At 39.8% G+C, this 14630-nt stretch overlaps 1 protein-coding gene across 2 annotated transcripts in view; it reads left to right on the plus strand.

Moving 5' to 3' along the window:
- The window catches only part of PARD3B (par-3 family cell polarity regulator beta), a 1147141-nt gene that overhangs the window by 1048653 nt on the left and 83858 nt on the right, over positions 1-14630 (plus strand). For both annotated transcript variants that reach the window (XM_075829835.1, XM_075829836.1), the window contains exon 22: positions 6659-6735. In XM_075829835.1, the coding sequence (XP_075685950.1) occupies positions 6659-6735 (77 nt within the window). The remainder of the gene's footprint in view (positions 1-6658; positions 6736-14630) is intronic.

A 14630-nucleotide genomic window follows, 5' to 3' on the forward strand; every position in this document is an offset into this window, starting at 1 on the left:
TTTTTTTCAGAAAGCCGAGCAGTTGGTGTATACGCTCATAGACTTTCTATTGAGCCGTAGACTGTTGCCTCGGCTTTTCGAGAAAAGACGTTCAGAAACCAAGCTTATGTAGCGCCATTCATCTCTTTATAATCATCAGGTTCTGACATCACAATGAGAGATTTATATGGATATTAATTACAGACATGGTTATATAAAACTTCCATGGATGTGTATTATATATTGGAAAAATTCCACGAGACTGTTGCATAATACCATTGCAGGATTGTAGATAGTTTTATATTCCGTTATCTTGCCCTGCAGATACTTGCACAAAATGCAGGTGGTTTAGTATACGTTCTGCTGACTGGTGTGCAGGGATATAACAGAGAACCATTCTGATGTTAACATTATTTTAGGGAATGGATACTTATGCAATGCAATATTTAAAAAATGCTCTGCATATTGAACTTCAGTTTAAGGCCCCATGTACATGACCATGCTGTAATCACGGTCTGTGATTACGGGCACGGCTGGCCGCGGACAGCCGGCCACATTTGTGGGCTGTGCTCCCATTATAATGTATGGGAGCACTGTTTGTAAAATAAAAAAAATAGGACATGTCCTATTTTTTACGGAAGGTTTCTACGGCATGGAAACCTTTCCGTAAATATATGGGAAGGTGTCTGTTGGCCATAGAAATGAATGTGTCCATAATTACGGATAAAGGCTGCGGTCGTGTGCATGGGGCTTAAACGTCTTCAATCATGCCACAATTTTCTTTATCTAGTAGTAGATAGCTAAACCCATATCACAGCAGACTCCCATATCTTTAATAATCCTTACTAACAGAAATATGATAAAAGCTGCAGACTATATTGTAGGCAGACACCAGACTATATTGTAGGCAGACACCAGAAAAAAATTGTAGGCTGACACCAGACTATATTGTAGGCAGACACCAGACTATATTGTAGGCAGACACCAGACCATATTGTAGGCAGACACCAGACCATATTGTAGGCAGACACCAGACCATATTGTAGGCAGACGCCAGTCTATATTGTAGGCAGACACCAAACTATATTGTAGGCAGACACCAGTCTATATTGTAGGCAGACGCCAGACCGTATGGTAGGCAGACTCCAGACCGTATGGTAGGCAGACGCCAGACCGTATGGTAGGCAGACGCCAGACCGTATGGTAGGCAGACGCCAGACCGTATGGTAGGCAGCAGACGCCAGATCGTATGGTAGGCAGCAGACGCCAGACCGTATGGTAGGCAGCAGACGCCAGACCGTATGGTAGGCAGCAGACGCCAGACCGTATGGTAGGCAGCAGACGCCAGACCGTATGGTAGGCAGCAGACGCCAGACCGTATGGTAGGCAGCAGACGCCAGACCGTATGGTAGGCAGTTTCCCTCCGGCTGTTCTGCAACACACCGGAATGAAACTGACAGGAGCAACGAACATATGTGAACGGCCCCTAAATAACAATTCAGCTCTGCTGCATCTGTATATTCTGATCCACAACAAACAACTCTCCGGAAGGGAATGAAATGCTGGGATGTCTGTTGCCTTATTACTCTATTGCCAGCATAGTTCCCTTATGTAAGAAAATAATGCTACTGTATATCCTCAGATGATACTGGCAGCCAAGAAAGAGAAGTCAGGGTGAAAGCACTTCAGCTATTAACACTCAGCTAGAACACTAGATCCGCACTCCAGTTTGTTTTCCAAGGGGTAACCTTCGCTGGCAAATGCATAAAGCACTAGGAAAAGCCTCACGCAGGGAGGGCAAACAGCACGACTACAGATGCTTTTAGGCCACTTTTAGCTCTGTTCCCGGTTTCACCTGCGCAACTAGTGCTGAAGCTTTGAGTGCCTTGTTAAAAGGACGCTATTAGTCTTTTTTTCCCTTCTCTCTCTCAGTAAAAGCAGAAGTCTCACTGAGGCAATTTCAGTGTCCCTTGCATTAAGAAACGTTCCGGTGTCTTGGCATTGCTAAAACCAGCAGCTTTTGTGAGGGAATATGTTAAAAGACCTCTCAACCGCCTTACACCAGGTTACAGCTCCAGCCGCTATCAGCACTGTATACGGAAGGTGCATTAAGGCATAAGTACTCCAAAGTAACCGCTTTTTAAAGGCTGGTTTATAATTGTTCATAACCTTAATAGCTTTTTACATGTGGGCATGAAAGACCTATGCTGGTGGCATCCATAACTCATGTGCGCATTTCATGTATTACTCAGAATTCCCAAAAATACATTTTATTCTTTGTGAAAGCGGCATGGTGACAAATGGAATACATCTACAACTCAATAACTTTGCGTCTGTACCTGGCGAAAAAAAACAACTCCTCTATTCCTGCACACATATAAATGTAGACGTGCCATTGTGGTGTGAATTTCATCTCAAATGAATGTTTCTGCTGAATATTATATCTGTTCTACTTCTTAGGCTATGTTCACACGGCATATGTAACACACTGAAAAATACGAGGCTGATTTCAAGAAAAAAGCCTGTGAAATCGAGGCGTTTTACCTGCTGATTTTCAAACCATTTTTAAATTTTGCATGCACATTTGAAGTGTATTTTGAGGCGTATTTCCGAAGTGTTTTTTTTTTTGAAGCGTCAATGGGAAAGAATTAAATTGGAAAAATCAGCTTGTAAAACGCTTCAAGAAGTGACACCTCACTTCTTTTTTATGAAGCGTATATTTACGTAGTGTTTTTTAAAAATACGCCTTATGAGCTACACAACGTATGTCTCATTGAAATCAATAAGAAGCTGTTTGCAGACCTATTTATAAATATGCTCGTTTTACACACTAAAATATGCCGTATGATTTCATACTATATTGTGACTTCATGGCCCTCTTCGTTCTTGTACATGTATATAGTATAAAATAGTAGAGTTTAATTGGATAAGGGCCCAGTGGTAAGGCTATCAACAGTCACTTCTTATTGTTTCGAAGGGGGTGAATCTTTTATTCCTAAGAAACAATCATGATATTATTAAGCGATAAACCGTAAGGTGACACTGAATATTGAAGTGTGGTTTTAGTCAGTTGCACTTGGAATTATTTCTGTGCATAAGGTGAAAAGTATGTGAGAGGGATAGTAGTGCACTCATTCTAGCTTTTTTAAGGTGCTGTAAGGCTTTGTTTTTTTGCAATGAATCTGTGAAGGATCTGCCAGACACAGCTTCTGTGTCGACGCCCGTGGGTAATCAGTCTGCACCTGCTCCTAAGTCTGAGAGAGTGACACGATCTTCTACCAGTCAGGCTGGGAGGCTGAGGAGTGGGAGAGCCTATCACAGCCTGGCCAGACTGAGCTAGCTCCCGCCCTCTGTCTATTTATACCTGCATTTCCTGCTCCTCCTTTGCCTGTGATTCTTTTCTGTTTCCTGGCTCTGCTGCTCCTGCTATGATTATTGACCTTGCTTCATTTTTGACCCTGGCTTTACTGACTACGCTCCTGCTCTGCGATTTGTACCTCATGCACTCCTGGTTTGACTCGGCTCGTTCACTACTCTTGTTGCTCACTGTGTTGCCGTGGGCAACTGCCCCATTTCCCTTAGCTTCTGTGTACCCATATCTGTTTCTCTGTCGTGCACTTATTGAGCGTAGGGACCGTCGCCCAGTTGTATGCCGTCGCCTAGGACGGGCCGTTGCAAGTAGGCAGGGACTGAGTGGCGGGTAGATTAGGGCCCACCTGTCTGTCTCCCTACCCCGTCATTACAGAATCTCTATGTATATTTTTTGTGAACGACTTGGATCTGGACTAACTATACCTTAAAGAGGCTCTGTCACCAGATTATAAGTGCCCTATCTCCTAATGTGATCGGCGCTGTAATGTAGATAACAGTGGTTTTTATTTTGAAAAACAATCATTTTTGAGAAAGTTATAAACAATTTTAGATTTATGCTAATTAGTTTCTTAATGACCAACTGGGCGTGTTTTTACTTTTTACCAACTGGGCGTTGTAAAGAGAAGTGTATCACGCTGACCAATCAGTGACCAATCAGCGTCATACACTTCTCATCGTTCCCGCCCAGCTTCTTTCACTGCACAATCACGCTGGAACAATGAGAAGTGTAGGACACTGATTGGTCAGCGTTATACACTCCTCCGTACAACGCCCAGTTGTCTATTAAGAAAGTAATTATCATAAATCTAAAATTGTTTATAACTTTGTCAAAAATTATAGTTTTTCAAAGTAAAAACCACTGCTGTGATCTACATTACAGCGCCGATCAGATTATGTAGGGGATAGGGCACTTATAATCTGGTGACAGAGCTTCTTTAATAGGAATAGACATCAGATTATTATGTCACCAAAGCTTTCTGGCCACTGGTTAACCCTCGTAGAATTGGATTTGCATTCAAAATTGGTTCTTGCATGTACAATATTTGGAATAATATAAATGTCCATCTGGCTTGTAACTATTTTGGCCATTAAGGATCATTAATTGGTGGTTAAAAGTAAAAATTGTAACGTGTAAAAGGTTGAAATTGATGGACATGTTTCTTTTTTTAACTTCAGGAACTATGTAGCTATGTAGATGGGACTTGTGGTGTAACAGACACCTTCGTTTTCCCAGAAAGATTTATATGTATTTTACATTTATATGCATAAATAAATGGTGTGATGTTACAATGTTTTAAAAAATAAATCTACCAGAAGAAATTCTGTCAAAATGTTGAAATGCAGTTGCAGTCTAAAATCCCAATGCTGCAACGACGAGAAATTTTGATGACCACATGTCCCCCTATGATTTCTGTCACATGCAGTGTTTTTCTGGACAAATTGTAAGAATTCAAATTACAGTAGTCATCAATGCACACATCTGCCATAATTCATGTGAATTTAGATGTAGATATTAATATATTTGGTGATTTGAATCCGCACAAGGTCTCCATGACAGGATTGCAGCTCACAGGAATCAAAAAGGAACATGTTGATGTCATAATTTCTCAGCAGTTGCAGCTTAAAGAGAAACTGTCACCTCTCCTGACATGTCTTCATTAGTAAATCCTTGTATTCACCATGAAATAACAATTCTTGAACATATTTTCTTAGAACTTTTCACTGTGCTGTTACTGATATTCATCCAAGAAATGTATGAATAAATTGACAACTGGGTGTTACAATTTCCCTTGTGAAAGGGGCGTGTCCCTACACCGTCTCACTGTCAGCACTGATTGGATATTGCCAGTCTTTGTAGGGACACGCCCCAAACTAGTAACACCCAGTTGTCAATTTATTTATAAATTCCTAGAAGGAATACCAGAGGAACGGCACAACAAAGCTTTCTAAGAAAAGATGTTCCAGAATTACTTCATGGAGAATACAATAATTTACTAAAACAGAAATGTCAGGAGAAGGACCTTTTCTAAATTTCTTTGGGTTGTTTCCTAGAACAGTGTCTTTGGAAGAAAATAAAAAAAACAATCACATGCACTAATCTGAGATTTTGCTCTGGTTTTCACTCTGCAGTTTTAGTGCCGCTTTGAATGGCACCAGCCTAAAGCCCCTATTGCACTGGTCAATTTTGGCCGATGCAGTGCGCGTCGATCAACGAGACATAACTGATCGGTGCTCGTTTGCTCCTGTCACACGGAGCTGTGGATGGGGAAGAGCGGTCGTTACTCCGATCGCTCGTCCACATACATTACTATCATGTCGGCAGCACATCTCCCTGTTTACATAGGGAGATGCGCTGCCGACAACGATAATATTTAACTTTTTTAAAACGATACGATCAGCAGATGATCGAGAGTTTGCTCGTTGATCTGCTGATCGCTGCTCTGTTCACACAGGGCAATTATCGGAAACAAGTGTTCTATGAACGCTCGTCTGCCCGATAATCGTGTATTCTGAAGTTTGTCACACTTTAGATTGACTTTGCTTTCTATCTGGGTAACTAATTTTTTACTATATGTAGCTGCATGTACAAAATTAAGTAACAGGAAGACCTATCTACTACAAGAATACTGTAGCCCTGTGGTTCATGATCAAGCATGTATTAGGGCTCACCCACCCCCATCTGTAAGAGAGTGAGTCATGTAGCTTGAGGATTTAACAAAAAGAGATAAGTGCAGGGACAAAAAGAAATTGAAATAGGTTAAGATATTGCAGGCATTTTATTTTAACTTGTCTTTTATTCATTCAGCTCTATTTATTGATAGCCATCTGCATTCATGTTCCAAATAACACTATGCACTGATTCCCATATGAAAAAAAATATATAAAAACGAATAGTAAAAGTGAATTTGTAGGGAGGGTGATGATTTAATCCACTTGCAGAGAAGTTAAGATTTCTGCTGTCTGCTGTTTTTTCGAATGCATTCTTACTTGCTATTTGAGCCTTTACCTTGGGGTGCACGTCATTTCATCAAGTTGACATTGTTAAAAATGGAGAAAAAAAAACCTGAAATTGCTGCATCGATCTGCCAGTTCCAGCGTCACTCTGCTGAGTAATATCTGTGCTCTGAGAACAAACCTTTAACAGCCAGAAGTCGTTTCTGAGGATTAGGCATTCCAGGTTTGCTCTGTTGTCTTTATGGTCACCTGGCTATTTATTTCCCATTGCATTCTGTATAGACCATAATGACATCTTGCCAGTAAATGATGCTTAATATGGTTGTTATTTTTTGTATCTTTATATTTGCAGGTGCCTGCACGAGGTCCAAGTGGTTCCCGCAACCTCAGTATTGAAGGAATTGAGCGACAGTACGCGTCATTACCCAGGTAGGTTCCATTAATCTACATTATGTACATGTAATGATATACAGAATAGAAGGAATAGCAGAAGAAATTAATTACGACAGCCTTGATTTTCTTTACATTACAAGAATCCATATTTTAGAATTGCGAAGCTTCTTGTTACCTATATTAGATACTAGCTGAGGATTGTGGAATTGACTTGAATTTTCAGTCTATATTTAAAAAGAAAAAGTCTTTGCCATGTTGGAGCAATAATGGAGTTGTGACAATTTCTACGTGTGTGCTAAGAGAGGTCAGTGTCAATGCCACTAATGATAGGCACACTTTCGAGAGCAGTTCTAGACGTTACACTGTACTTTACAAATTCAAAGACTTTTTTGTGCAAACTCGACAGCTGACTTTGGTCCTTTCCAGAAATATAATATTTAACATATGTGTTTAGTTACTGAACAAGACAAATGTTAAGTAATGATGTGCCGTGCCCTAACAGTGTTACGTTCTATTAACACTCTGTATTTGACATTGCATCCAAGAGCCATTAATTCAAGACTCAGCCACTTCTTTTATTTACTTGTCAGTTTGTTTTAGCCCACATGAAAAAGAGTTCTCTTTCATGCAAAATACCAGACTGTAGGTATATTTAATGGCCATTTAAATAAGGACATGTACATCATACATTTAAAGAGGTTGTATAGGAGTAGAAAAATGGGGTTTGCTTTCCTCCAAAAACAGTGTCACACCTGTCCACAGGTTGTGTGTGGTATTAAAGCTAAACCACATTCACTTCAATGGAAGTGAGCTGCAATAGCAAACACAACCCATAGACCGATGTGGTGCTGTTTCTAGAAGAAAGCTGCCAGGTTTTTTATAATCCCATGTAACACCTCTACTTGAATTTGTGCATATTTTACTGAAGTCTTTAAAGTTAAACTATTTTCTTTCTCTATGGAGCAGAATTTTTTGACCATTGAAATTGTTTGATCCCATAATCCCTAAGGGTAAAATCCATACAAAAATGATCTGTTGACATGCCATAGATATGTATGACAATGGTGGAGTAATTTCCAGAATGAAGGAGCTATAGCTCTTTATAAAGTGCCGAACTCCTTTTGGCCCTGCTCTGATTTTAGTTCATGAAAATCTCTGATTGAAAGCAAATTTCCATTCACTTGAGAGGCAGTGTGTTGTGTCAGAGATTTCCAGCAATAAAAAACTTCTGGGCAGTGCTGAATGGGTTTGGTGCATAGTCTTGGAGAAGAGTGGAGGTCCATTCTCGTAGATTTCACCGATTTGATCTTCTGACATATAAATGAGACGTCAGATGTTCACTTATAGGGAGAAGTTCACAAAGACCGTATTGGTCACTCTCTTGACCAAGACCGAACACGAAAATGTATCTTTCAGAGTCAGCTAAAAAGCAAGATATACTTTTTTGTTAAATCAGGTTGAAACGAACTGGGCAAAACTAGACCGTGAAAACATGAGCAGTAATTCCATGAATCTATTTGCTCAATCCAAAGAGAGACAGCACGCCAAATGAATATGCTCTTAAGGAATCTTTAGTTATAATCCAGTCGTAAGTACACGCAAAAGCGATGCTTCGGGCTGTGACATTTTTTAAAAATCTCTTTATCAAGCTGCAAACGGTCACTGGACCGATTTCTAAAGGCCTTTCAAAAAGTGTCATCGCCCGAAACTTCACTTTTGTATTGACTTTGGTTCACTTTCAGCTGGATTATAAATAATTCCTGAAGAGCGTAATCCTTTCGGGTGCTGTCTCCCTCTGGATTGAATGTGTATTGAACTTTCACCTGTTGGATGAAGAGGAGACCTCAGACGTGCACCCAGTACCAAATCATACAGATGTGTGCTGTTGTCTGTTGTCGAAAATACTACTGATGGATCTAATTGCTGGTTGTAGGGTAATCTTAATTCCGTCCTAAAACCATGTTTGTTGCATTTTCTTTCTCAGTGGTATGTTCTCTGAACTGTTATGGCTCCACAACCTATAAGTAGTTCATACAAATCTTTAGGAGCCAAGAAAAAAGATACAGCTATCATTTAAGAAGCAACAATCAAGTTTTTCCAGTGGTAACCTGGTCCATAGGACAGTAAATGTATTATTAGGTCACGGTTTTTTACTACTCCATTCATATAATTCATTTATTCCAAAGATTTTTCTACTGTTCAATACTGATGTCCTGCCATAACAGTTATGCGTTTTAAAATCCTGGTCCCTATAATAAAAATACCAGCTTGTTATAAGAAGGGGAGAGAGGGGGGTTCTTCTAATTTGACCTCAGGAAGCTGCATGGGGCTTTTTGTAAAAACTGAATATTCTGTGATCATAACATCATGCCTATATGATCCACCACCCGATGAGCCACAAACCTGTAAGAAATATTTTTTTCTATTTATCTTGCTACATATAAACACATAGGCTTTTGCCATTCTGAAGACCTATTTGTTTCACTTTTTGATGGCAATTTTTAATTGTGAATTAATATTTTGGTCTATCCTAAATCTGTTGGTACATTCTCTTTGCAGAACCAGACCTGCAGCAATGGATAACCAGCTTAGCCACTTTATGTATCTGTTACAATGGTGTTTGGTATCCTTGTTTAAAATCTATAAGTTTACACAGCATTTTAGTTGACCGTTGCTCTTCTGCACATCAGATACGTGCCTTTTGTCTTTCTTTGCTATATTGTTTTCTGTAGATGGAATTTATGGCTTAGAGTTTGTTAATCACCATGTTCTGGAGATTGTCCACTCGCACTTTTTATCTGCCATATGAATGCTCCAATAATTCATAAATGATGGGTCTAATGACATTTAGGGACTTTTTTTTTTTTTTTACACTAAGCAGCTATCACATTGAAGACACAATGATCTAAAAGGGGTAGTATGAGATTAGAAAAAAAAACATGGCTGCTTTCTTCCAGAAACTGTGCCACTTTTGTCCATGGGCTGGACTGGTATTGCAGCTGAGCCCTATTCAAGTGGGATTACATGTTGGAAACCTCTGTGATGGCAATGCTGTGTATTTGTATTAGTGTAAAAGTAGTCTTAAGGGATAACTAAATGTTCGACAAACTTCTGACATATCATAGTGACATGTCAGAATTTTTGATTGGTGGGGGTCCGAGCACTGAGACCCCCTCCAATCGCTTAAACAAAGCGGCAGAAGTGCTTGTGTGAGTGCTCAGCCTCTTTGTTTCTGTTCGGATTTTTCCAGAAATCAATGTATCGGAGCACGGGGTCAATAGAAAGTCTATGTCGTTTAGTTACACTTTAAAGTAAACTTTTTTGCTAAAGTTTTCAGCATGACTTTAAATCTCTGCCAGTTATTACTTGTCATCAGGCTGCCAATCTGTTTCTAGAAGCAACCAGAGTTTTGAATGATATGCAGCAAATCTCAGAGGAAGGAACGTTTTAGTTTGGTGATTATTCTGGAATTATTCAATTAATTCATTTTCTTCATTATAAAGTTCCTTTGGGTTTAAGCACAGTATGTATTTTTAACAGAACATTTCTGCATTTACATGTGGTGAATTTGTACTTATTTTGTAGTGTACATATTAAATATCTACTTTTAAATTTTATTTTATATACAATAAATCCGAAAGAATCCAAGTCTAGATTGCTGAATGACAATATCAATATTTGGTATACTGCAGAGGACGAAAATTCTACTAAATTCCTTTTTATTAACTGGGCTAATATGGTTGTAACAATTTTATCTTTGCACCAAAGGGGAGTTATTATCTTCCACTTTATTGTTAGCAATCTGTTCAGCTACAAAACCTGCAAATAAAGACAGAAATAAAAGTAATAGTAATTATAAAGAAATGTACAGGATAACCACAATGGTCTACAGAAATGATATCCTCAAATAATGAATTCACCTAATAATAAATCCCATTAAATCCCATTAGACCCACTACATGGTTCTATTCATTCTATAAAAATCGGAATATAAAAATAAATCTGTGAAATATCCATAATAATGTTAAAAAATGAAGTCAGCCAAGTATTGCCTGCCACAACATCATTACTTTGTACTCAGATTATGTCATTTATTAATGCCATGAAATAAGGTACAAAGATGTCGTCTACTTTTAGGCAATATGTCCATGTTGGATATGTATTGGAGTCATCATTTCGCTTGGCCCCTGTTTCTTCTTTTCTTTGTGCTATCCCTAAAAAGAAAATGCAGCACAATGGTCCATTCATGCTTAAAGGGAATGTGTCGCTAGAAATTATTATATATTTTTTAAGTTAAACAGTTAGTATATAAATGATTACATATTGTTCTAATTTTTTTAATTTTTTCACAAGTCAGGAAATATTACAAATTAGATTCAAATTTATAAAATTTCCATGTGCTGGTCACTAGAGGGAGCAATTCCCAAAATGTCAGCATTGGCATGTGGTAAAGCAACAACATTGCTTTATGCAGAAAAATTAGAGAAGACACACTCGCTCTAGTGTGCTCAAACAATCCCCCCTCCTTTATCCTGGCTAGTGCCAGGAGAAAGGAGGGGGTTGGGTGTTCAAACCTGCTACACTGTGTGCCACCATTTTTTGAGCGAATGCACAGTGTAGGAGGATTAGATACAGTGGTAATCACACAGTATAACACGAACATACACACACATCACATACACAAACATAACTTACCTGCTCCTGCCGTTGCCGCTGCTCCCTGTCCTTGCTTCTGAACATATGGACGGAAGCCGTGACCGGAAGTAGTCATCTTACTGTCCGGCCCCAAATTCCGGTCCACAAGAAAATGGCGCCGGATGTCGCTCTGCCCGAAGACCTTCCTTTTGGTCTGTGTGGGAGCGGCGCATGCGCCGTTCCCACACAGACGGTGTACACTATAGTGAATGGAACGGCTCCCGTTCGCATTCTCTATGGGGATGTATGTGCCGTATATCGATAGATACAGAGATGAAAAAAAATGGCAGCCCCCATAGAGAAGTAAAAGAAAGAAAAAAGTAAAACACAAAAACACAAATAAATAAAATTTATTTTAATGACATAATAAAAGCATTAACATATAAAAAAAAAATTCTGTGACACCTTCCCTTTAAACAAAAACATTCTGGCTCAGTTTTCATAGGTGGAAAGTTATGTACAGTTTTCCCAACCCAAATCCCAGCTTAGCTTTTAGTTCATGACTATGAAGGTTCTGCACCCGCACTGTTAGATAAACATACCCTAAGGCCTGATTTACACGAGCATGTGCGTTTTGCGCGCGCAAAAGGCACTTGACAGCTTCGTGTGTCATCCGTGTATGATGCGCGGCTGCGTGATTTTCGCGCAGCCGCCATCATAGAGATGAGGCCAGTCGACGTCCGTCACTGTTCAGGGTGCTGAAAGAGCTAACTGATCGGCAGTAACTCTTTCAGCACCCTCGACCGTGAATTCCGATCAAAATATACACCAATCTGTGAATAAAAAAAAGACGTTCATACTTACCATGAACTTCCTGCTTCCTCCAGTCCGGTCTCCCGGCCGTTGCCTTGGTGACGCGTCCCTCTCTTGTCATCCGGCCTCACCTTCCAGGATGACGCGGCAGTCCAAGTGACCGCTGCAGCCTGTGATTGGCTGCAGCCTGTGCTTGGCCTGTGATTGGCTGCAGCTGTCACTTGGACTGAATTGTCATCCCGGGAGGTCAGACTGGAGGAAGAACCCGGGAGTTATCGGTAAGTCAGAACTTCTGTTTTTTTTTACACGTACATGTATATTGTGATCGGAAGTCACTGTCCATGGTGCTGAACCAGTTTAACTCTTTCAGCACCGTGGATAGTGACTGTCTCCCGACGTCGCGTACTGGAAATTTTTTTGCCGGGTTCGGTCAAAACGAGTTCGGCCGAACCCGGTGAAGTTCGGTGCGCTCATCTCTAATTTGACACTTCCATTGGATGTTTGTAAACAGAAAAGCACGTGGTGCTTTTCTGTTTACATTCATCCTTTTGACAGCTCTTGCGCGAATCACGCAGTTCGCACGGAAGTGCTTCCGTGCGGCTTTCGTGGTTTTCACGCACCCATTGACTTCAATGGGTGCGTGATGCGTGAAAAACGCACAATTATAGAACATGTCGTGAGTTTTACGCAACGCACTCGCGCTGCGCAAAATTCACGCATCGTCTGCACTGCCCCATAGAGTAATATAGGTGCGTACGACACGCGTGAAAAGCACGCGCGTATATTACGCTCGTGTAAATGAGGCCTAAAGGTCATTTGATGAGAACTTTCCAAAAATAGACAAAGTAGTAGAAAAAAAGTTTTTGGACTCTTCACGTCTAATGGTGGTGGTGACTCTTCATGTCTGAAGTGGCGCTGGTGACAATTCAGAGTTTGCTGCTTCATAATAATCTGTATCAAGACAAAACAGATTACAGATAAGGTTCATAGTAATCCATATGTATGACAAGAATGGAGTGTTTCAGAAATTAATAGCTCATGCGTCTATACTTTCCAATGAGTATTGATTCAGTTCCATATATTTCTAGATAGATATACTCCATTGATGTAGGTTATTAACAAAGCAGTAGCTGTATGTTCCCAAATATCATATACTACAGCTGCTGGCAAAGATTATAATTTTTTTTGTAATCCTGACAAAAAAGATGAGAGCTGGATTTTTTTATGCCATTTGCACCTCACATGGACTCTTCACAGCAATTGGTTTCGAACAGATTTTTGGCACAAATATGAGCAAGCCATAGCAGTCCATTTTACTTACCTCCTGCTCCTGAGTTATTGCCAGCTCCCTAGCAAAGACTGTAATTCAATGTACTCTAAAAATGACTCTAAAATACACTACAAGTACACTAAAATTGATATCTTACTCTGTTCTGAAATAGGCGTACAGAGACCTTTATATGAGGAACCTAAACAAAAGCATATTTTTGTTCGGTTTATTCAGTTCAATGGTTTATTTCAAATTTATATCCAAAAATACAAATCCTTAATAGTGTACAGTACAGAAAAGTAATCCTGCAGTCAACAGGATCATTAGTCAAGGTCAGTGGACTTGAAAGGTTTGCCAACACTGTGGCTTGGATGCATCAAGAATGCAGGACAACAGTGCCAACCACTGAACCACCACGTAGCCATATAAAGGTTTATTTGGTACACAGCTACAAACAGTATCAGCCACGGTTCTACTCATTGGGATATTTATATGGGGTTACATACATAATAGGACTGCAGGTAAACCTAAAAATGTGTCCCTATGCATTAACAAGCCGGTGACAAAATCCTAAGAGTATAATCACAAAGCCAGCTCTTCTATAGCTATACACAAGTGGTTACTTAGCAAACATTTCCAGTTGTTAGAAGATACATGTTAAACATCTGCATACATGGGAGAACTAAATATTTACAGATCTTAACAGGTAAATGTTAAAATACATATATTAGGATGTACTTAGTAAAACTTCACAGACATTACTGTGTTTGTGTTAAAACCATTGTCAAGTGCTTAGATTTTTGGCCCCTGTTCAGACTACTGTCAATAAGGCTAGGACACCATGGTGATGTGGCTTTTCAAAAGAATTGTATGGATTACTGCATCATGACTTTGCAACCATCACAAAAAAAAAAACGGAGCACGGGACCCTGGAGCTTCAAACTGCCTTTGTTGCGCTGCTATTGGAACACATGGCGGGCGAGAATGAGTATGATGCTTGGACAGTACCCTATCAGGAGTATTCTCTGCTTGACAGAGTAGACACTATTGTGACTGAGTACATAGTAGTGACATCATGTTGTAAGCGGCAATGACAGAGCGAGCTAGGCAAAAACACACTACTGTAATCACAGCTACAATGGAAATGATTGCTTCACTATGGAGCTGTTCAATTATCATCTAATGATGATGGGTATGTGGTCTGAAAGAAAAT

Source organism: Rhinoderma darwinii, chromosome 6, assembly GCF_050947455.1.
Source record: "Rhinoderma darwinii isolate aRhiDar2 chromosome 6, aRhiDar2.hap1, whole genome shotgun sequence".
Classification (NCBI taxonomy): Eukaryota; Metazoa; Chordata; class Amphibia; order Anura; family Rhinodermatidae; genus Rhinoderma; species Rhinoderma darwinii.